At 42.6% G+C, this 21,993-nt stretch overlaps 3 protein-coding genes across 4 annotated transcripts; 1 reads left to right on the top strand and 2 right to left on the bottom strand.

Annotated features, from left to right (window-relative positions):
* Positions 1-12: 12 nt before the first annotated feature.
* On the bottom strand, positions 13-6,781 carry fem1c (fem-1 homolog c). The gene is made up of 6 exons (XM_068605123.1): positions 5,358-6,781; positions 2,709-2,878; positions 2,398-2,586; positions 1,562-2,073; positions 909-1,085; positions 13-599 (listed from the first exon to the last, which is right to left on the bottom strand). Exons 1-6 carry the CDS (start codon positions 5,899-5,901, stop codon positions 335-337), a joined length of 1,857 nt encoding a protein of 618 aa, XP_068461224.1. The 5' UTR covers positions 5,902-6,781; the 3' UTR covers positions 13-334.
* Positions 6,782-8,350: 1,569 nt separating this feature from the next.
* On the bottom strand, positions 8,351-11,490 carry tmed7 (transmembrane p24 trafficking protein 7). 2 transcript variants are annotated; one of them, XM_068566748.1, is made up of 4 exons: positions 11,459-11,490; positions 10,969-11,172; positions 9,773-10,018; positions 8,351-9,200 (listed from the first exon to the last, which is right to left on the bottom strand). In XM_068566748.1, the coding sequence occupies exons 2-4, from the start codon at positions 11,125-11,127 to the stop codon at positions 8,964-8,966; spliced, it is 642 nt and encodes a 213-aa protein (XP_068422849.1). In that variant the 5' UTR covers positions 11,128-11,172; positions 11,459-11,490; the 3' UTR covers positions 8,351-8,963. The 2 variants fall into 2 exon arrangements, with proteins under 2 accessions (XP_068422849.1, XP_068422850.1); XM_068566749.1 differs by having other exon boundaries at positions 10,969-11,128; positions 11,459-11,477.
* A 1,517-nt stretch (positions 11,491-13,007) lies between these two features.
* On the top strand, positions 13,008-21,081 carry LOC137805362 (RNA-binding protein MEX3B-like). Its single transcript, XM_068605248.1, has 5 exons — positions 13,008-13,769; positions 14,955-15,193; positions 15,378-15,423; positions 16,239-17,032; positions 17,245-21,081. Exons 1-5 carry the CDS (start codon positions 13,157-13,159, stop codon positions 17,653-17,655), a joined length of 2,103 nt encoding a protein of 700 aa, XP_068461349.1. The 5' UTR covers positions 13,008-13,156; the 3' UTR covers positions 17,656-21,081.
* The last annotated feature ends 912 nt before the right edge of the window (positions 21,082-21,993 follow it).

Genomic DNA, 21,993 nt, shown 5'->3' with positions numbered 1-21,993 from the left:
TAAACCCCTTGCTCAGTTCATACAATTGTATTTGTCCATGTTGCATTGGAAATGCATCCCCACAGATCAGGCGGCAACCAGTCAGAGCTGTGGCTCCACAAAGGCGCAAACAGGAAGAAAACAGTAACTCATTCCTCCATTCGTTCCAATTATTGTCCGAGGATATTTTTGTTCGCGCAAATCTTCATGTTCTTACTCTCCAAATAGTTCGAATTTGCAAACCTAAAAAAAAAACAAAAAAAAAACGTATGGGTCGTGCCTTGAACAATATTGCTCCTTGGTCTGTCCAGCCCTCTTTTTAATCCATCCATTCCCCTCCACTACTTCACAATCATTATCTGTGGAGCAGGACGAAGGCCTCTAGTTTCTCCGGGATGTTCCCCCGGTAGTCGAGGCTGTGCTTGACGATAGCCCTGGCGGCCAGGCACTGCAGCGTGGTGTGGTTTATGGGCTGGATTATATTCCTGGACAGCTCCTTCTCGTCCAGGAGGTCGCAGGCCGCTTGCTGGAAGGCGTTGGTGCTGTCAAAGTGAGTCCCGCATGATATCAGCAGGTTCATGATGTCAGGGTGACCATTGGATGCAGCTATGTGAAGGGGGCTGGTGGGTTGGAGAGACAATAAGAGGCGCTCTGTGATTATGCGACAAAACATGTTGTGATCATTGGTGTGGTCAGACCGGTTCACGCTACTTATTTAACTGGTGGCCGTCACAGCAGCGCAATTGAGAAACTTTGAGGCATTTTCATTTTGCTTCTTAGGTTTACAGACAAAAGAAAAACAAATTATCGTTCTAACCTTTTTCTACGATTTGTTTCTTATTAGCAGTATTGGTAAATAAATAAATAAAAGTAAACAAGAGAAAAAACAATTATGGAAGCTAGAAAACAAGTACAAAACACAAACTGACCTGTTGTCATCTTCGTCGCGGCTGTTCACATCTGCCCCACACTCGAGAAGGATGGAGGCGACCGTGAGGGAGGGGAACTTGCAGACGGGATATCGGCCCACACAGGTGGTGTTGCGGTCGACTGCCAGGTGTAGTGGACTGTAGCCGTTCTTACCACACGGCTGGAGCTTCAGGAATCTGTGAAGATTTAGAAAGACTTTTTAGGCAAGGAACAGCAATAACAAAAAAAAAATGTAAAAAAGTGACCATGAAATACAACCTCCATGTTAACTGCACTGAGCTAGCGACACGGTGTCCCAATGAGATGACAATGAAGATCTATGGTTTGAATTAATTATTGGCACAGATTGGACATCTTTATGCATTGACAAAAATATACAAAAAGGCCTGAGGTGGAACGCACTGTTCAGTTCTTATTTGGTTAAGAAAGGGGGGGGGGGGGGATGTAAATGTGTTATAACTGGTGCAAGTTCTCAGTACCAAAGCAAACGCAAGACAGGCCAAGAAATACATTTTTAGAAATCAAAAATGTGCATTTCGTTTAAAACTCATATTTTAGAAGATGCAAATGCTTGTTGGTGACCTCACGCTACAATTTTCGTCACTGAAGACAAATTGTTGCCGATACAAGCCATTTAAAAACAGAAACTCACTTATAGATGGTTTCCTTCTTGAAGTGGTCCTGCTCTGCGGTACAGGGCACTTTCTCTAAAAGACAAATGAGGTGCAGGATGATCGACAGGGCCTTGCTGAGCTGGGCGGGGTCAGGAGGCATCGGTCCATTTTGTGTAACTGCCCGCTCAATTTCCAACACACTCTTGGAAAGGATCCCCATCAAGTCCTCGAATGACACAGATGTCCCCAGGAGCCCTTTGGCTCGGTCCTGCAGCATGAAGGAGAAGAGCTCAGCGAACGACAGCAGGCTGGAGGCCGTCATGGGGCTGAGGGGGTCCAGGTTGCTTTGCTGCATGTCCAATGCATACTTCCACAAATTGATACAGCGCTCAAAGTTCCCCGAGTCGGCGTAGACGGCGCCTCGGTAACGGATGTAATAAGACGTGTCTGGATGTTGGGGGCCGAGGATTCTTTCACGGATGAGCAGTGCCTGCATGCGCATCTCATCCGGGTCAGATATCAACCCGTCCAGCTCTTCTCCGTTTGTGACCTGGGAGGAGGATTACAACGTCAAGACGATGCCGCGATGGAAAAAATAGTGTATGTATGTAAAAAGGTAATAAATCCAGTCTCTGTGTTGATTACAAAGAACTTCAGCTAAATGCCATGAACACATGATGATACGGTGAAACTTTTAAGGTTTTTTGTGCACAGTGAATTTAAAAGCAGCCATCATGCTAAACTCTGACATCGTCACCCAATTATGACCACGTCAGCAATGACAAAACCTTTTATTAGAGCATTAAATGCAATGCAGAATCACTTTGGGGGTGATGCTTGTTGTGGGAAAAAAACAGGCTAAACTAATACTCACCTCCCTGGCGTAGTCGTATGCCATGATCAGCTGCTTGGCTTCTGGTTTATGGACAACGTTGTTACTGTCCATGTACCGGAGGTCCATAGCTCTCTTCCAGTATTTCAACGCTCCGAGCAGATCTCTCTTCTTGTCAACAAACGTGGCTCCCAAGAGCTCCAGGGCATCAATGCGCTCCGTGTGGCTCGTCTGCAGAGAAAAAGAAAATCAATTTTCCATGTATTTCTCCAAGAGAAATATCTAATGGATTAACGCAACCCTCACACACCCAAGCAGACAAACACTGCATTGTAAGAGACAAACCCCCTGACCTGCTGGTGCGTCGTGAGGTCATCTACGATGTTGGTGTGGCCTGTGACACTGGCAGACAGCAGGGGCGTCATGCCGTAGCCGTCCTGCTCCATGGACGCGCCAAACTGCAGCAACATCCGCATGATCTCAAGACTGCCCGACTCTGCACAGTCATGTAGCGCTGTGTTGCCTGTGAACAATTTACACTTTCATGGTGATGAAGTAAATAAATACAGATACATTTAATTATGCCTGAGGAAGAGGTACTAATGGCCTGCTCTAATGCTATATGACCATTGGAAAACTCTAGCAGAGGCACAGCATTTTTGAAAATGCAGACATTTATTTAAACCAACCAGCAAACTGGCCTTTAATAACCATCATATTATTAGAAAAAAAAATGAAATACACATCCAGCGAACCTTATTGTTTCCACATTGAGACCTAGAAAAATTACAGCAAAACCAGAAGTTCATTTGATTAGCGTGGACACCGTCCTTTCTCCTAGAATATATTCAAAATGGCTGCAGATCAGCCGCTATAAGGATCTTTGTGGAAGCTGCCATGAAGTCATTTCTGTTAAATGCTCACTTCTACTTGATTCAGGTGGGAATCGTCATTATGGAGGAAATCTAGTGAGATTTAAAACATGGTGGTATATTAAACAGCCATCAATACATAATGGAGCACATTTATAAGTGTAACATACAATAATTCCTCTTAACCAGGACCAAGCCAACTTATAACTGCAATTCTTTAAGTTATACTACTATGCCGAGGCATTGTCTTGGCAATACTTGTTCTACAAATTTCTCTTTTAAATTGGTCACTAAACTCTTGGAAATTTGGGTCAATTACCAACAAAAATGGTATTCTAAAAATATATAAAATAAATATATATGTATATCCACAACTGGTTCTTCAAGTAAATCAAGTCAACCCATCTAATAAACCCTTCATGTCTATCTTTAGCAGCCGAGCATGCCATTGCCACACTTGTGTAATGCTACTTTCGTTTGTATCTAACCTGGCTGCTGTCACTAAACCAAGGTACACTAAGGTTAATCCATATTCAAGCAGACAAGACAGGGTTAGTCAGGGATTAATCATTATTTATACTCCGTTTTCCTTGAGTTTGTAACAATTCAGAAAAATTGGCTTCAACATAGCTACAATGATTTTGGATGTGTGAATACTTTTAAATGGACAAAATATACGGTTTGCTACAAAATGAACACTAGACCATTAATTTTTTTAAAATCACAGTGCTGCTATAGATTTGCCACAATGTCTCTCGGACCTTCCTCAAAACCATGTGTGACCAGACTTGACACCTTTTCTGGGTAATAGAGTCAACATCAATAGTTTTACACGGTGAAGGATACATGATGAGCTCTACTCTCCTAGACGGTAAATTCACTTCCACTAACAAAAACAAGTTAATCCAGAAATTAAGGAAATCCTCTCCAAAGCCATTAATTAGTCTGAATACTCATTATGCGCTTCCAAACTAAATTCAGGCTACCTTAAGATGAAGTGAGGAGGGCACCTCACCAACAGGTGTTGTACTGAAAGAATTTAAGAAACTAAGTGTTTGTTAATCTTGGGTAGAAGAGAGCAGTGCATTTCGGGCAGTTCAAATCAGCTGTGATGGTAGATTATTCACCATTTTCATCCAAATTTGCCACTTCATGTATAATGTTACACTTCTCCTTCCAGTTGGTTCACCTGTGTCGGAAAGGCAATGGCGTGAAGAATGGACTAGTAAGAGAGCTTAATCTCCACATGATACCAACAAGCTTGCTTGGTTTTTGCCCAATAGAGCACCTGCCTCTTTTCCTCCTCCTGGCCGGGTCAACTGTCTCTACTTTGGCGTTTGGGACGAAGTGAATTAATTTTGTGACAACAAATTACCCAAAACTGAGTAATGGATGAACTACAACAGCGCCGTTTTAAGGAGCAGAAGTGATATACAGAGCATACGGATGGTCAAGAGGAGAGGTGGATTATAGTTGATGACATGTTTTTTATGGTTAAATTGATCATTTCTCCAACCATGAAAACTGAGAATTTTTGTAATCCACTGGATTCCTGCCCACCTACATTAATCAAAATGATTTAATTGAGGATATCACATAGTGTATTCCTCTTCAAGCAATCCTGCGGGCGGTCATAGAGTACAAAAAAAAGAAAGAAATACCCTTAAAAAACACAAATGACCCTGGTTGACATGTATTCATAGAACAGCATTCAAGGAGAGCTCATGACACACCCACACAATCAGCCTGAGCTGACACTCGTCATCGCCACGACTTTCCATGGTGAAACCAGAAGTTCATGTTATTCTGTTGAGTCATTTCACATGGAAACATGCAAATTACCATCTAATATTGTTGACAGCTTATTGCCACGTGAACATTAGAACTCTGTGCTTACTGGTTTGCAAATCTAATTATTTTTTTCTGATTTTGTCTTCAAATTAGAACGTGTGAATTCACTTGCTACTAGACTGAACTATTTCTCTGGCTACACCACTATGAAATAAGGAATTCCAACCATATGCAACTCTGATTCGTCCCTGTCTGCAGAAGGTCAGAGTAGGTGTGAATAAAAAGGAGGCCAATGTGTGTCAATTGATGCCGATATCTGCCAGTGTACCATCCACTGACCTTTCACACTTTTCCTGTTGACGTCTGCGCCTCTCTCCAGCAGGTACTGCGCGATCTCCTTGTGTCCTTTGTAGCAGGAAATCATGAGGCACGTGTGGCCGTGCCTGTTGGCCACCTCCAGGTCAGCCTTGTGCTCCACCAGGTACTTCACAATGTCCAGGTGGCCGTCAAAGCAGGCTGCCCTCAGGGGGGTCGAGTTAGTCAGGGTCGTGCTGTTCACAGAGGCTCCGTGACCCAGCAGGGACTGGACCACCTTGAGGTGACCCGCCGCCGAGGCCGCCCAAAGAGGGGGCGCCCCCTCGATGGTCTCCCCGTCAAAGTTTACCGAGCCGCCGATCTCGACAGGAGCGCTGCAGCACTCCAGCAGGTACTCCACCAGGTCCAGGTGACCGTACCGGGAGGCCATCAGGAGCGGAGTGGCTCCGTTCGTCTTCTCGCCCATCAACTTGGTCACCTCGTGTCCATCTTTGTTCTCCAACAGTTTCTGGAGCAGCCGGAGCTTTCCGTCCCTTGCTGCGTTAAACACCGCGGTCTTTAAATCCATTTCTGGGAGCCGGTTACACCGTTCAATTAAAAAAAAACAGTATCTGTGAAATAAACGGTCAGCCGTAACTCGGGGTGGAAACGTCGCTGGGACAGCTGGAGCTCGGGACCCTTTGTTTACAAGTAGCTCCGACTCTCGAGCTAACGGGAAACCAACTGACGTGTGCTGGCGTTTTGGTTAAAACCCTCGGAAATGTTTGACTTTCTAAACTTCAGCTTTAAAAAATGCCATCACCCGCTCGATTTTTTCACTCTATTCAATATATAAACGTTAACTTAGACTTTTGAGACGCCCCTTGGTCCAGTAATACATCTGTCGCCCTGCTAGCAAGGTGGCTAGTCAACTTCCACGCTCAATTTAGCCCAATCGACTGGTTTAGATTAGCTGGACTAACGTTCCGTTCCACCTCTCTACCGACCATTTAACCGACACTCATCCAGAGACACGTCTTCTCCGCGCCTCCATCAGACCTGCTCGCTGCGCGTGTCATTGTTTCATAGCCTGCTCCTGAGACGTTATTTGTATTTGCTTCCCGAGGGCCGAAATACTGAAATCCACCCCCACCCCGTTACGTCGTGCTTCTGTTAGCTTAGCTTGGGTAGCTGAAGCTCGGTCTGTTGTTCGGCTAAACAACCAGGGGACGTCCCCAGTGTCCGAGCAGATCTTCTTTCACACAGGTCAAGAAACAAGCGACGGTACCAGACCTTACCCCCCGCCACAAAACGGCGAATAGCAGCCGTCCCTGTAGCCACTCAACGAGCTGCCACGACAATAATCTCAGCGACGGGGAAGGTAAATAGGGAAGGCTCTCCACCCACGGCTCGACCGGATGATCACGACTCAGTTTCTGTCAAATGGCAAATCCGACGCAGTCTTTTTTCTCAACTGGCGCAGATGATTGACGTGCGAACGGCCAATCTCAGAGCTCGCAGACTGTGACGTAGGTAATAAGAAAACAACAAAAAGAGATCCTTGCTTTTCAGGAACCTTGAATTATTATGAACTAACGCATTAAGAGAAACCAACCTAAAACTTCTTTTGTATCTCCCGGAGTAAGATTTAAAATAAAATAAATTGTCTGGGTGTGATTGTGACTATGATGGCCTTGATTATATCCCTCCCTGCAGGATAAAATAAGCATCACATATACAAAAACATCACCCCCCCACTGAAAAGCAAGTGTTTATTAATGACTATTAAATAATATATTTAATTTACTGTCACAGGACCAACGAAAATATTCACATTATTAAAACTGCAATCAGTTTTTCTGAAAAAAAATAGTTTCCCTTCAACAATCACTCAAACCAATGAATCCATTACCAAAATAGTTGGCAATTCATTTAATAGTTGACAACTAATCGATTCATCATTGCAGCTCTAGTCCAAAAATGACCCGTCTGTGCTTAAAGCTAAAACTCCTACCAAAACTGTCAAACATCATGCATACAAAAGTAAGCAAAGCCAAACCAGAACCATACAATCAAATATTGGTTAATTTCCAATGCCTGTTGAATCAGTTATGACAGTTAAACAATACCAAACTATGAAAGCATAGTTTTTGGTTTTGTTCAGTCAGGTGTATGTAAAAGGAGGTGTTCTGCTCTGAGTCACATTCATTGAGATTGTGTACTGTAGAAATTCCACAAAACTTCAAAAAGACTACGCTATACTCAGATATTTCATGTTTTAGCCTTTATGCCTGTGTCCAAGAGCAAAATGTGCTGTAAGATTTAGTTTGTAAATCACTTAACAGTGATATAAAGAATGACCTACTTACAGGTATGTGATTCCTGACTGGAGCAACAGCTTTAAGTAAGAATATAAATGCAGACTCAAATGTTTAGATAATATAATATAAAGCCACAATATATTGAAGTCGTCAAAATCTTCTTTCCTGTTCCTTTGGAAAATGAATTGAGTCAAAAAAAGAAATAATCAAATTACACTTACAACTCAAAGTTACTGGAATTACCTTATTATCAAGCATAGGTTTTGCAAAACAACATGAATTTTACAACGTGTGCTGTATAAAACCAAAAGCAATATCAGCCCACAAGATAAATAAGTGGTTACACTATAAACAGCAAAACCCGGAGTAGCAATGATATCACAAAGAAACCAGTGAACGACAACATGGTGCACAAAAACTAAAAACACACGTGTAATTTTTAAACAAAAGAATAATATCCGTTATTTCCTCTTTTTTTTTGCCTTCCGCATTGAGTCACATTGATGACAAACATTTTTAAGAGATAGTTCACCTAGGTGCGGTCAAACTCAAACATTACTTTACCCAAAGGACAAAGCAAGCCTTCAATCCTTCAAACCAAATGCAAACAGTTTTAAGTCAATATTAGATCAGAGGATGGCTTACTTTGAATACAGCGCACTCTAATAATTCATCTAAAATGACAAAGCTGGTAAAAACAACACAACATCTAATCTCTCACTTAATACAGCGAGGTTTAATAGAGACAAAAAAACACACCAAATAACCAAATGTAACCTTTGTGGGATACAACGGTGCCTTGCCAGTGTGGTTTAAAAAGACCCAATGCTCTGCATGTAAAGAAATAAACAAAACAATAAACTTTGTATGATGAGTACATTTAGTCTCAATTTCCAATCTAGGTTATTTCAGTGCACACTTTGAGCTGAAAATGGAAGAGATCAGGCAAAGAGCCTTTGAGATGACGGGGGAAGAAAAGAATGAATGATTTTAAATATTTTAAGTATTTACGATCTGCTTGAACGACAAGACCGTGAACTGCCTCCAACACAGATAGTTACAAGCAAAAAAAAGCCTTTCTTTAGGTTTTCTTTTACCCCTTAAAACACATTTTAAACATACATAATCTTTAAGCTAAAGACTCATTTGCATAAAGTTTGTAAGAAAATCAGTGCTGAATATGGATGACGTGTCAGATTGTACGACCTGGCAGTTTGATATGCTCCAATTTTAGATCAGCACTGATATTCTAACCTACTGTACGCACAGGTCCAGGTGTCCAGGTACGAATAGAGGAAATGGGGAATCAGATCCCGGGGCTCAGAGACTGTTACGATCCAACACGTGTTGTGGTGGTCTTCCTGTCAGAGAAGAAGCTTCTCAGCAAGACCACCTGACTGATGCTGACCACCAGAAGTATAATGGCCTCGCCGATGGACCAGAATGCAACACGGGTGTTAAGGTCCTCTGCCCGACTGCGCCCCTGTCCCTCACGAAGGCGGAAGTGAGTCTGGTAGTCGATGACCGACTTCAGGGCCTCATGGATCGACACGCAAGCTGATTCCATCTGGAAATGTGGAGAGAAAAAAAAAGCCAAGACATAAGATATTTTGACTGAATATCTTAAAACATCTTCCAACTTGTAAAATTTACGTTTTCACCCTGCAACCATTCACTTTGGATTAGGACCCCAGTGTCTGGTAATCTATAGCTATAAAACTTTAAGTTTACCAACTGAAGTAGTTTCTTGTCCACTTTATTTAAAAAAAAGAAAAAGATTTTGAATCACGAAAATATCAAACCACAACTGGGTGTAGTGGTGAATACAAAAGCATCAGGTTTGGTTCCTTCAGGAATTGTAATCAACTATAAACTAGTCTCATATTTATGGACTACTTTATTGCCTTTATACAAGCGTGTTTGAGAAAGAAGCAATGTATTAAATGCTTTATAATTAAAAAAAAAGGTTGAACATCTGAAAACAATTTGATTTGAACTAAAGAATAGTCAGAATTAGACAAAGCAAAAAGCATGTATACAATTGTATGCAATATACTGCTACAATTTAGAGAAACCTAAAGAAACAAAAATTACATTGCACACCAAAACAGGTGCGCCCTTTACACACACGCAGCTTACCTGAGTGAGAGCAGTGACTCTATTCTCATTGGGGAAAAGTGGCGGGTCATCGCCAACCTGGAAGTCAAAGTACACGGTCTTGTGTGTAAAGGTGGAAAATTCGTTACTGAAGCAGAACTTGTAGGTGCCATTCTTGGCTGCTGAGAAGGTAAAGCTGTCATATTGCTTCTTCATCTCCTTGTAGAGTGTAGTGCCTTCTGGGTCCTCCAAACGACAGTCCACATCATAATGGCCACCGGTCACCACCTGGGAAAACAAAAAGACAGGAGGTCCATCTATTAAGTGACACATTATTACATTTTATTTTTTAAAGCCATCATGCATTGTGTCAAGTAGTAGGGTGAATTTGGACAAAACTCATGTAATGATTGTCACATCTAAATCTGTTAAATGTGGTATGATTTTCTGCTCCTCCATTCTGCATTTCGAAGTGTCCTAAGATGTGTTAGGGTTAGCCGTTTGATGTGCATGAATGCCTCTGCTATCAGTGTCTAAATGTGCGTGTTGACATATAGTCAGTAGTGTCCGCCACTTCGATTGGTTTCAAGACTAAAAACGGCGCCGTATTAATGGAAGTCCCAAATATCATGAATAATTGCTCATCCCTAGGAAAGGCACATAATCTAATGGAAGCTAACGGACAAATATTGCTCTTTCAAAGGCAGATGCAGACAATATGCTTAGCTGATATTTTCTTTAAAATGATTTAAGGCAAATAATTCTACCTTTAGCTAGTAAAAAAAAAAGTAGAATTGTGGTGCAAGGACACTGGTATAGTGCAGGAAATTTGCAACAAAGAAAACAAGAAAAACTGGCACCCACATATTTATATTGTAATAAAAAGGACAGAAATAATCTGCATACTAGAACAAAATTCAGAATGATGTTGGTAGCCATAGAGAGACATTTTGTTTATGTCGACAAAATCCACCCGTTTGAGCAAACAACGCGTATGTATCAATAAATACAATGAGAAAACAGAAGACAAATCTTCTGTGTGTTTAAAGGAAGATAGTAAACGCTTGTTGTTTATATTATAGAAAGTATTCTATAAATTCATTAGTCATGATCACTTCTGCGTTTCAGAAGACACTCTGGACTCAGATCTACAGTTCACAAATTACAACTTCACATTCGGGCGATTAGCCTTAATACAAGTGAGGGCTGAACGTTTGGCCGAAAGACGACCCACACACCTGAAACTCCAGAGTACACTTGGTACCGATGGTGATGTCTTCGTAGAAACACTGCTTGGCGTTGTCTGGAAGCTCAAACGTGAGTTCGGAGCCCAGCACCCACACGCAGAGCAGCTGGGCCGATAGCACCTGCAACAACACCCGAAAGGACCCGTACATCCTGCAGACCGAGAGCCAAGCTTCAAAGTAAAAACCCGAGTGGACCTGCCAAAATTAACACCAGTAGACATCAAACTTAATTCAATAGCTTTAGAGGAAAAATACAAAAAGATGACAAAGCAAACCCGGACATGGATATCGGCGACAAGCTGTTAGCTTAAAGCTAACTGGCATGCTGACTATCCTTTTTAGAGACAGAAAGTCAAGAGGAATTTGTAGTATGTTCTTAGGGGTAGTGTATTGGTGTATTATAGAAACTAAAGTAAAAGCAAACTAAAGTATTAACATGTGTTAATTCATTATTTTGTCAAAGTCAGCATTAGCTACTCACCTCAAAGTGCTCAACCGGATGCGACTAATGCTTAGTAACGTATCACAAACGTGAAACGGCATTGGCTCTCACCTGTGAAAGCCCGCCTCTTTCTCTCTCTAACTGGCCAACCAAAAAGAGGGGAAGGCTTATGATGTCACGTGGGCCACGTCCTCATCGCAGAGAAGCGCATCCTCCTTTTTCTAAATTCACCAATGTGGCTGCTATTTATTGGATCGTGTTTAGATAAACTACTGCATCTGAAACAATACCGTACATTTGAAATGCTGATGAATTGCGAAGAATATGTGACACACAAAACAAATCCACAAATATAAAAGCTAACAAAAGTCCAGAATAATAATCATCACCATTTGTTATAACTTCAGCTAAGAAACAATTTCTTGGCAGTGCCCAAGCTAATGTAAGGACCACTGTTGTACAGAACTCATAAAAACCGATTGAGTATGAGATGATAAAATACATTTTTAAAAAATCATATTGATGAGATGTTTGTGATCATAAAATAAAATAATGCTTTGTTAATCCTGCAGCGGGGAAATGTACATCATTTATAGCCGCATAGGTTATAGTGCAAATAAGAGACATAGTAAAACGAAACTAGATCAAAACAATTGTTATAACAATACAGTAAAACAGTAAATAATCCACAATTACTGAAATATGATATATACAGAGGGAATAACTATTTATTTAAACTTATTATTCCACAAGACAACGAGTTGACTCTTGATGCCCCCCAGATAAGTAAAGATTAAGACCTGCAAGAGAGGACCAGTGGTTTCATAAAGGGGGTGGGATGTTTAGTCAAGGAAAACGATTTATTGTCTTATTTTCCTTATTGAGTCAACCAAACACCCAAGGACAGCGTATTTCTGTTTTAATCCGAGATGCCACAGGTCTAGCAGACTACTGCATAGAAATTGATCGTTTCCACCAGAGTCTTTGAATGTTTGATGCTCCACAGACTCCAAAGTCCTCATTAGATCCTTTATTTGAATGTCAGACTTCTTCAGCTTACCCAGTTGAACAACCAGTTATTTGAAAGACTGTCCAATCTCCAAACAAATTCTCTGGAAGCATTGTTGTATAGAATGTTCCTTTGTCCTTAAAAGTTTTTTTTTTCCATACTCAGTTTTCATCAAATCAGCATCTTGTTGAAGTTAGAGGAACAGCACTTTTGGGACCTTCTGGCCTGAGCATACAGCCATTGTAGAGCTCCTAGCTGGTCAGACATTGGTCTATCAGCTGCTTCTGCACTAATTCTAAACATTGTAATACAACTTTACTTATTATTATGTTTTCTTTCTCTTGATGCCTCCAAGTGTAAGTGTGTAGAAAGCCACAATGGAAGCCTCACTAAATTATTTACCCAATGCGTCGGGGTGTGTAACCCACGGCAGATGGGCACCAATAGGATGTATTAATATATTATAACGACTCATTCTTATCACACTCCACCACTTCACGCGTCTACCTGACAGTTGTGAATACACGTCTGACCCCAAAACAAAGTCTCGCGTGAACCAGCAGTACGAGATTACAGTGTAGGGAGGGCTGCATGGAGAGCTGGAAGACAAAACAAAAGCCACACATTTCAACCAACAGGCGCTGGTCGCTTTTTATTTTTTTGTAAACCAAAACCAATTTGATTCATTTTTCGTATCGATTTCCGTTTAACGCCAACTGTTTTGCATCATGCCGAGCAGCACGTCTTTGCTGGAGGCCGATGAGGGAGAGTCCGAGGTCCCACCGCCACTAGTGCACGCTTTCGCCGGTATGGGCCTTGAGGAGCACCACGGCACCCAGAGCCAGACCTACGAACAAGTGGACGAGAGCCTCCAGTACAACCACCACCTCCACCAGCTCCCCCCGGTTCCTCAATACAACCTCCTTGGTACTGTCCTCGACTTAAAGCCGCTGCATCGGCCGCCCTCGGGACACGAAGTAAACACCATAACGGCAGCGCCCGAGGACGGAGAGGCTGAAGTTATAACCGCCGCCGACTCCTCGTTTCTGGCCCAGGCCCACCGCCACCAGCACCTCCCGTCGGGGCCGTGTGCCTCCGGGATGGAGCCGCCGCACATCGAGACCGTCTTGTTGTACAGCGGAGACGAGCGGGATGATACAGGGCTCGGCGGCAGCGCCCTACCGCCGGCTGGGAGCATGGCGATGCTGCCGCCCGGTGTGTACGGGGAGCCGGGCTACGAGGCCGAGTCTTCGCTGCTGGCTCGGCGAAAGAGCGTCAACACGACTGAGTGCGTGGCGGTGCCGAGCTCCGAGCACGTCGCGGAGATCGTGGGCAGACAGGGTGAGTTGTTGTTTGTTGTTTTCCCGGAGGGTTTTGGTTCGAGCCATTAGCGAGCTCACGTTAAGTGGCTCGTAGGAGTTGGGAAGAAACTCGACGGAAAGATAGTTCAGTCGGCTGTTAAGTTAAAGTGAAATACGACATGCACAGGCATATAGAAACAGGCCAGACAACGTGGTGGACGGGTGAAATGATTACCACGGAATATTCTAATATAGGTACTGTTACTATTAATTAACGTTAAGTGGTTTAATCAGTGAGCCAACTGTTAGCGAGTAACGTGCACGTATTGTTGGGGCGCTGTTTACGTGACGTAGCCGGCGAAGAAGGTACTTTTAAAATACATCTATTATTTAATATGGAACATTTGACCAGTAAAACTTAGTTGAACCATGTACAAAGTGACTAACAGCCCACGTTAAAACAAGCGGTCGTGTGGGTGAGGTTCTCCTGAACGCGGTTAGCTGGAGACAAGCTAGCTTTAGCGCGCTCCAGAAGTGGGTCAACTCGCCCAACACCCTCAACTAAAGTTCACACCACGCGTTTTATGAATCAGCAGACCCGTCTGTGTCTGTATTGTTGATGGTTTTGTCTGTGCTTTCGCGGAGTGGAGCCTGTCCCCGTCCGTGCCATGCCATGCCATGTCATGCCATGCCGGGCTAAACCAGGCTTTGCTTTGTCTCGGGAAGGAGAACACGGAGTGCGGCGTGTTGGTCACCATTGCTCTGCCACATCAGCTGTAGGCTACAGTCGGCTCCGTAACACAAGTCAAGACTTCAACAGTTCAACCAAACGCGACAGTCTCTTCCAAGACCTCCGCCGCCTTTTTATATTTGGTCTTTAACATGAACTTTCCATAACTCACAGGGATACTGTTATTGTGTCGTCTGTGAGACCAGTTGGGGGAGGGTGCACACACAGACTGCAGTGTTGACAACAACAGGAAATGGCTCTGGTAATGATGCTGGACTCTCAACCACACTGAAAGGAATATTTAATGTATGTGCCATGCAACTTTTAAAGGGCGCGAGTTACTGGAAACTGAGATTGCATACGCCATAATCGTTTATCAGTTTTAATATCAAAGTGTAATACCTTGTGTGTGTGTGTGTGTGTGAGAGAGTGATGTGGTACATTTAAAAAGTTAATCGGAAATATTCCAACGTTCCCCCTCTCTTTCACCAAAAGGCTGTAAGATAAAGGCACTCCGAGCCAAGACCAACACCTACATTAAGACACCAGTAAGGGGGGAGCAGCCCGTCTTTGTTGTGACAGGGCGCAAGGAAGATGTGGCCATGGCTAAGAGGGAGATCATGTCGGCAGCCGAGCACTTCTCCCTCATAAGAGCCTCTCGAAACAAGACAGGCCCCCTGTCTGCTGCGACCGGTCCGGGGACCCCCTCTCTACCTGGTCAGACGACCATTCAGGTTGGCTACTATGTGATTACAGTGTTAAAGATGTGAAACTGACTTTCTTATGCGGTGAGTCATATCAAGTGCAGTCTTTATAATAACGGTGTGTATGTTAACTGTTGGTTCCATAAAGGAGGCTCTCTGTGTTTTATGTCATTTAAAGTGTGTATGGTAACCATGTGTTCTTTCAACCCCGTAGGTGCGGGTACCATATCGTGTCGTAGGGCTGGTCGTGGGACCCAAGGGTGGGTATTTTTTTTAATTCACGAGGAACACACAAATAGAAGTAATATTCAATATTTGGGGTCTACAAACGTTTAGAAAGCATTTCTCACTTGCCCATTAATTGTGACACATTCATTTAGTTAATGCACCAAGGTTATCCAGTTTGAAAAAAATAATCATTTAAAAAAATGTGTGTGTATAGATAGATAGATAGATAGATAGATAGATAGATAGATAGATAGATAGATAGATAGATAGATAGATAGATAGATAGATAGAGTAATGGTATTTGAAAAGGTTCCTACTTAAGGCTAAATCTCATGGTGTTGTGGTTAGGTGGAATGCACTTAAGCCAACTGAATCACCAAGGCAGCATGCAGTTCAGTGCTATAATTGTTGCACAGATGTGTTTCTTCCAATTTCAATTGCAGAACGTCCAGAACAAAACAAGTGTCTTCACTGAAAATGTTGAACGCTATTAATGCATTCGTGCAGTCTTTAGTATCACTCAGTTTTGGCTTATTTGTCAATCTGCAGTTAAGAAGCCACAGTAAAATACAAAAATCTGTCCTCCAGCTCCATTCGGCACTATTAATACCTCACTATTCTTTTCATCTTGACACTTAACTGTTACTGATATTTTCTTCAATGGGCTACTGTGATGCTCAAATGTATTTTTCTGAGAAATGGTCATGCATATCCTGCGTCACACTAAATTTAATGGTGAACTCTTGACACTCCATGTGACACTCCATGTGACCAGAGCAATTCTTTAAAGTTGGTGTCAAACTGACCAGTGTTTTTAAGTATACTTGGGTCTGGTCATGTCTTTCAGGAGCAACCATCAAACGCATTCAGCAACAGACCCACACCTACATTGTGACACCGAGTCGTGACAAAGAGCCGGTGTTCGAGGTCACTGGGATGCCGGAGAACGTGGACCGGGCGAGGGACGAGATAGAAGCGCACATCGCCCTCCGCACGGGAACTTGCGGAGGCGTTGAGGCTCCCGGTGTAGACAACAATGACTTTCAGTTCAACGGCACAGATGTCAGCTTTGAGAATTCTGCAGCACAGGCTGGGTTGGGGGATGCCGGGTGGCTTCAGGCAGGTGCATCATCCCCCAGTGGCAGCGGTGGTGGTGGCGCAGGTAGCGGTGGTGGTGGCGGCGGCAGCGGCGGCACCGGTGGCGGCTTATTGCCAATGAGCGTCAACGGTACTCAGCGAATAAATAGCAATATTAACAGTGGTGTCAGGATGTCTTCCACCTACCGCAACGACAGCTCCAGTTCCCTCGGCAGCGGCTCCAGCTCAGCTGATTCTGTCTATGGTAACGCTAACGGTAACGGTAACCGGGTTGCAGATCTGAGCCCAACCTGTCAGTTTAATGCAAATGCCAACAACAACAACAACAGTAACGGCGCCGGTACGAGTTTCTGGTTTGGCGAGAGCTTAGTCCCCGTGGGTCCTGATGAGCTGGTCAACCTGGGGGGTGGAGGCTCGTCCTCAGGATTTGACCCGTTAACCATCTCCACTGCCCAAGCCCCGCACCCTGCTGCACAACCACAAATCTGGAGCCCCTACGTGGACCACCAGCACCCTCAGACCATTGATGCTCGTCAATCTCAGGTAAGAGAAATTTGGCCGGTGCACACAGATTATAGCGTCCCGTTAAGACCGTCGGTCAAGATGTCTGGTTTGTGGCAGTTGCCATTTGCTGCTAACTTCTGCTCCTTTTCTGAAAAGAACATGGACAAATTGTTTTGAATTCTAAACAGTGATTTTTTTAAAAAAGTCATATGTTCATGTTACCTAATGAAGGTTGTCCTCCATGTCTCCAGACCAGTCAGCCTGGGACTCCCCGGCTCTCTCCGACCTTCTCTGGGACAGAAGCCTTGGAGCACCCTCAGGCCCAGCGAGTTCACCGAGGGCCTTTCGACTCGGCCGGAACCCTCGACGCCCACCGATTCCCCTCTTACGGCTCGGCCTTCTCCTCTTCCAGTGAAAGCACCGCCTCCTCTTCCTCCCCCCCTGAATCCTCTCTCCTCTATCGACCGGGGCTCGGTTCAGCAGGGAGGGGGCAGGAGATATGCATCCACTGCATGGATAACCAGGTGATCGCTGCCTTGGTTCCGTGCGGCCACAACCTCTTCTGTCTCGATTGTGCCACCCATATTTGCCAGGGTCCAGATGCGGTTTGCCCTGTTTGTCTGTCCCCGGTCACACAGGCCATTCAGCTCCGCAACATGTGATTTTCATCCGTTTACTTTGATGGCTGATTGGGGTCCAGCCTCCCCCAGCACTTCCAATTCGTAACATCTGTGGGGAAATTACAAAACTGAACCTGAATCGGTGTCTAGGCGTGTCCTCAACCTTGTTTTGTCCAAGCTGGTGTTTGGTTGACAAAAGTGAGGAATAATAGGTGAATTAGGAATGATTTGTATCTGGGGCATGAGTTTTGGGGGTCAGCCCGTTCATGTGCCTGCTATTGTGAAGTTTTCTTCCATTTATTGATTGAGCGATCAATGGGAGGGTCGTAAAACCCTCTGTGTAGCATTGGGTGGGGTGGGATATATACATATACACACATATTTTGCTCATCATGTTTTTTGATTTACATTTTCTTCTTCCTGAAGCATCAGTTTCGGACTTATCTATATTTTATTAAAAAAAATGTAAATGTATATTGAATTCTATTAGATGCTTTCGGGTCAAAGTTATATTAGGTCTACATCTCAAATGTTTTGTTCAATAGAAGAAAATTGCTGCTACAATTGTTTTAAGTGCTGAAATATGGCCCGGCCCGGTTGTCTCTCAATTACTGTTCGTACAGCGAACTTTAAGGAAACAGAACCGATGAGCATGTTTACAAATAGTGAATCCCTTGTTTCAATACAAATGTTTTCTCCTGGTTAACAATGATTTTTTTAAATGCCTCCCACGGTAAACTGGATATAATGTGCACAGCACATGCTTTATTATTCTTACAAGTGCTACTCCCACATAATTTGCATAAATATTATCGGGCTATTAAGTGTATCAATGTTCATTTAAACAGGATACAACGTTTACATGCTCCGGATCATAAATCTGAATTATAATTTTTTTGTGTATCGCTGATATTAACCGCATGTTGATTCGCATGCAAGCCCACCCACGTAACCAAGTGGGTCGAACCCGCAAACCGCACAGATGTTACACTCCAATGGCAACCTGTGGTTGCCTCAGGTTTCTTTCCTTCCCTGACTAAAACCAACAAGTAGGTAACTGATTTTTTTGTAGAGTACCGTCACAGGATGTTACACCACTTCAGTATTTGCCACGTTGCTTTCCATTTCTACTTTTACAAATTGTTTACGGAAAACTTGTGCCTAATTCCGTTCCGAGTAAACAAAACAGAAACAACTGCTTCAGCGGGCGCACAGTGTTGCTCTGTCTTAAAACAAACTTGTGGCCTTCTTTTGGGAAACCTGTAATTAACTGACAACACTATCTACCAATCCAGATCTTTGCTCGAAGGAACACAGGCTGACAGACTGAGGTCTTAATGTATTCGCCGAAGTTCGATTCCTTAAATGCGTCTTGGTTGAACAAAAGTTATATCACAGGGACGTTTACTTTCGCTTCCTATTTTTGGTAACTTACCTGTCGACAACCTGTTGCTTTAACTTTCTTTCTTTAGCGCGAAACAATCCCATTTGGTTTATTTCTGTTTTCATAGTTTTTCCCTCGTTGTTTTATGTTTAGCCTTTTTTTTGTTTATTTCTTGTATGGGGAAACCATGTGCTTTTTTTTTCCAGCCAGAAAGATTTGCGCATCTCGTCCCATTTTTAGTTGATATAAGTACGGCTAGTTACTAGTAAAACTTCAACTGGGAGCCAAAAAAAGCTGATATAAGAAACCGACCTTTTAGCCATCTCAATAGTACCCTTTCCGTTAAACGGGCTCCACCCTGCGGCGGCCTCCTCAGCCATTATATACCCTCGCAGGCAGCAACAAACAAAATAATTTAAATGGATGCAAAACTGAGATGTTGGCCACCCACGTCTTGTCTACTAGGCCTATGCAAGAATCGTCTCAGCGCGTTGACTACTCAAGGAAGCGCAAGATAAATTAAGCTCCTTCGGTTTTTAATTACAGAGCTCAAACTATCTTGGGCTGAACATGTCAACTGATGCATCTCTTCTGTTTTTACGACGACATTTTAAGTCGGGAGGGGGGGGGGGGTCTCCCTCATTAACTGCTCTGGTGCATCCATGAGGTGTCTCAATGGCACACGCTATGCTTCTCAATCCTCATCAGCTCCTTTGCTATATGGCCTGTGCCCTACTAAGCACAGCCTTCCCCCATATCTTATCACACTATTGACAAGTTTGGATTCCAATACAGTTGTCGTCTCCCCCGCCAACCCCTTCAATTTGTGCTTCTGTGACTTCCTCTGCCTCAAAAAGTGGAGAAACGGTACAAATAGTGGAAATCATCTCAAATCTTAGCTTTAAACATCACCCTTCTCTGGACCTTGTTTTACGGGATTGAATGAGTTGTCGGACACTTGGAAGGGGAAGCAGCTGGACCGGTTTTTATCTTGGACCGTGCCGACACTACATACGGTCAATATCGTTGCTTTATTTTGTGGACTTTGGACCAGAGTCCGTCTAGCATTCCAGCTGTAAACAGTGTGTTTGAGTTAATTTAAAGCTTGGCTCTGTATCTTTAAATACCGTCTTTTGTGGAGGATTGAGCTTTCTCGAGGAAACGGAACCGAATGAGTCCCAAAAGTGCAAAAAAACAAACAAACATTTTCTTCTGCCCCCTCGGGTTTTCTAGCCGTCCTTTTTTGTTTCACTTCTCTCAGCTCTACAAAGATACAAAGCTCTCTGCTCTTTTTTTCTCTCTCTCCCTTTCTACGAGGGAACGCAATACCGTTTATTGACATGAATCCATTGACATTTTTGTGTTTGTATTTTATGATATTACTTTTAATGACTGATAAATATACAGATCTTATTTTTATTTTGTTACATTTCATATATATATACATAAATATATCTATATTATAATGTTTACAATAAGATTTTTACTTTTTTTCTTTTTTACTTTTTCTCTGAGTGATCAAGTGAATGAAGAGTTGGAAACCCAGAAATGTTGCAGGAAGAGAGTGTCAATGCTATCTGCTTGTAGTCTAGTTATTAGTTTACAGTATTGATGATGATGATGATGATAATAGTATTGATAGCTGCCGTTTAACCAAGTGGAAAATGGAATGTGCATCACGAGCATGTCTTCATAATGTACCGCCAATGTAAACCGTCACTGCAACTGTAAAAAGGCCACGGATTCAAGCTGCCTGTCCTGTCTATACACCACCAAATTAAGAATGGTATACTGTAAAATGTATCTTAGATTATCTATATATAAATACATATATTGTTAAGATGTACCAACAGTTCAAAGTATTTGCTAATTTTACTACAATTTTGTTATGTATACGTAGGGGGAGTCTTATGGCATATAAATTCTTCAAATTGAGTCAGGAGTTTAAAAGCAGACTATATTTTATAAAGGCCTTTTAAGTTATTGCGGCCAAAGCACTGATATTATATATTTGCTGTAAAGAGAATTTAAGAGTTTTATTTTTCTGATATTAAAGTTACTTAATAAAGACGGTTTCATTTTAAGATGTGTCCGACTGGTGTGTTTTATTTATGTTAAAAATGTTTGCGCTTGCACTCATTTCCCATAATTTTTTTACAGGCCCATTTCACCAAATATGCATGAAGTGATTGACGCTTATTATCCTCACCTTAAGTTTGACAAGCTACAAACCGAGGAGGCGTAAAAATTAACCTGGAAATAACTATTTTAAAATAGTTATTTCCAGGACTAAAATTCTTTTTTTTAAAGTTTTTAAAAAAATCATGGAAATTTGTTATGATCCTATGTTCATGTTCATTTATACTGAGTTTAAAAACAAGAACATGCTTCTTAAAAGAAAGACGCTCAAAATATATAATCAGGCATATGCTGAGTTTGTCTATAAATGTTTATTCTTTTAATCAAACGATGGTCTCATTCATGTCATTTAAGGTTTACTGTACGCTTTGGAATTCTTATTGTTACTGTAAATATAAAATCTAGTGAAGCGCCCGGTGAGCAACTGGAGGTTCAGTGGCTTGCTCAGGGACACTTCATCATGCAAACTATGCGGAGACTGGGGATTGAACCGACTACCTTGTACCCCCATAAGGGTTTAACCGCACACAACACATACAACAAAACCCATTTAATAAGTCTACTAATTTATTTCCTTTTTATTTAGTGCCAGATTAGACCTAGTCATGTTCATACTGTGCTGATTTATCCCTCACGCTCCTATTAAGGCCAAACAACTTACACCTTTATGATTTGTATAGCAGGAAACTGTGGAACGCATGCAATGTTAAAAATAAAGCTGTTTCTGCCACGAGATGACAAATTGTCCACTGTGATATAAGTTGTATTGGTAAATTGACCTACTCTCAGTATAGCTTCAACCTGAGCTGAAGTTGTATCAGAATTAAATTAAACAAAACATTTCCACCAATTCCATC

The sequence above is a fragment of the Clinocottus analis genome, unplaced genomic scaffold, assembly GCF_023055335.1.
Source record: "Clinocottus analis isolate CAN_PGR_092001 unplaced genomic scaffold, fCliAna1.0.p SCAF_7, whole genome shotgun sequence".
NCBI lineage: Eukaryota > Metazoa > Chordata > Actinopteri > Perciformes > Cottidae > Clinocottus > Clinocottus analis.
This window is presented reverse-complemented; position numbering and strand designations above follow the sequence as displayed.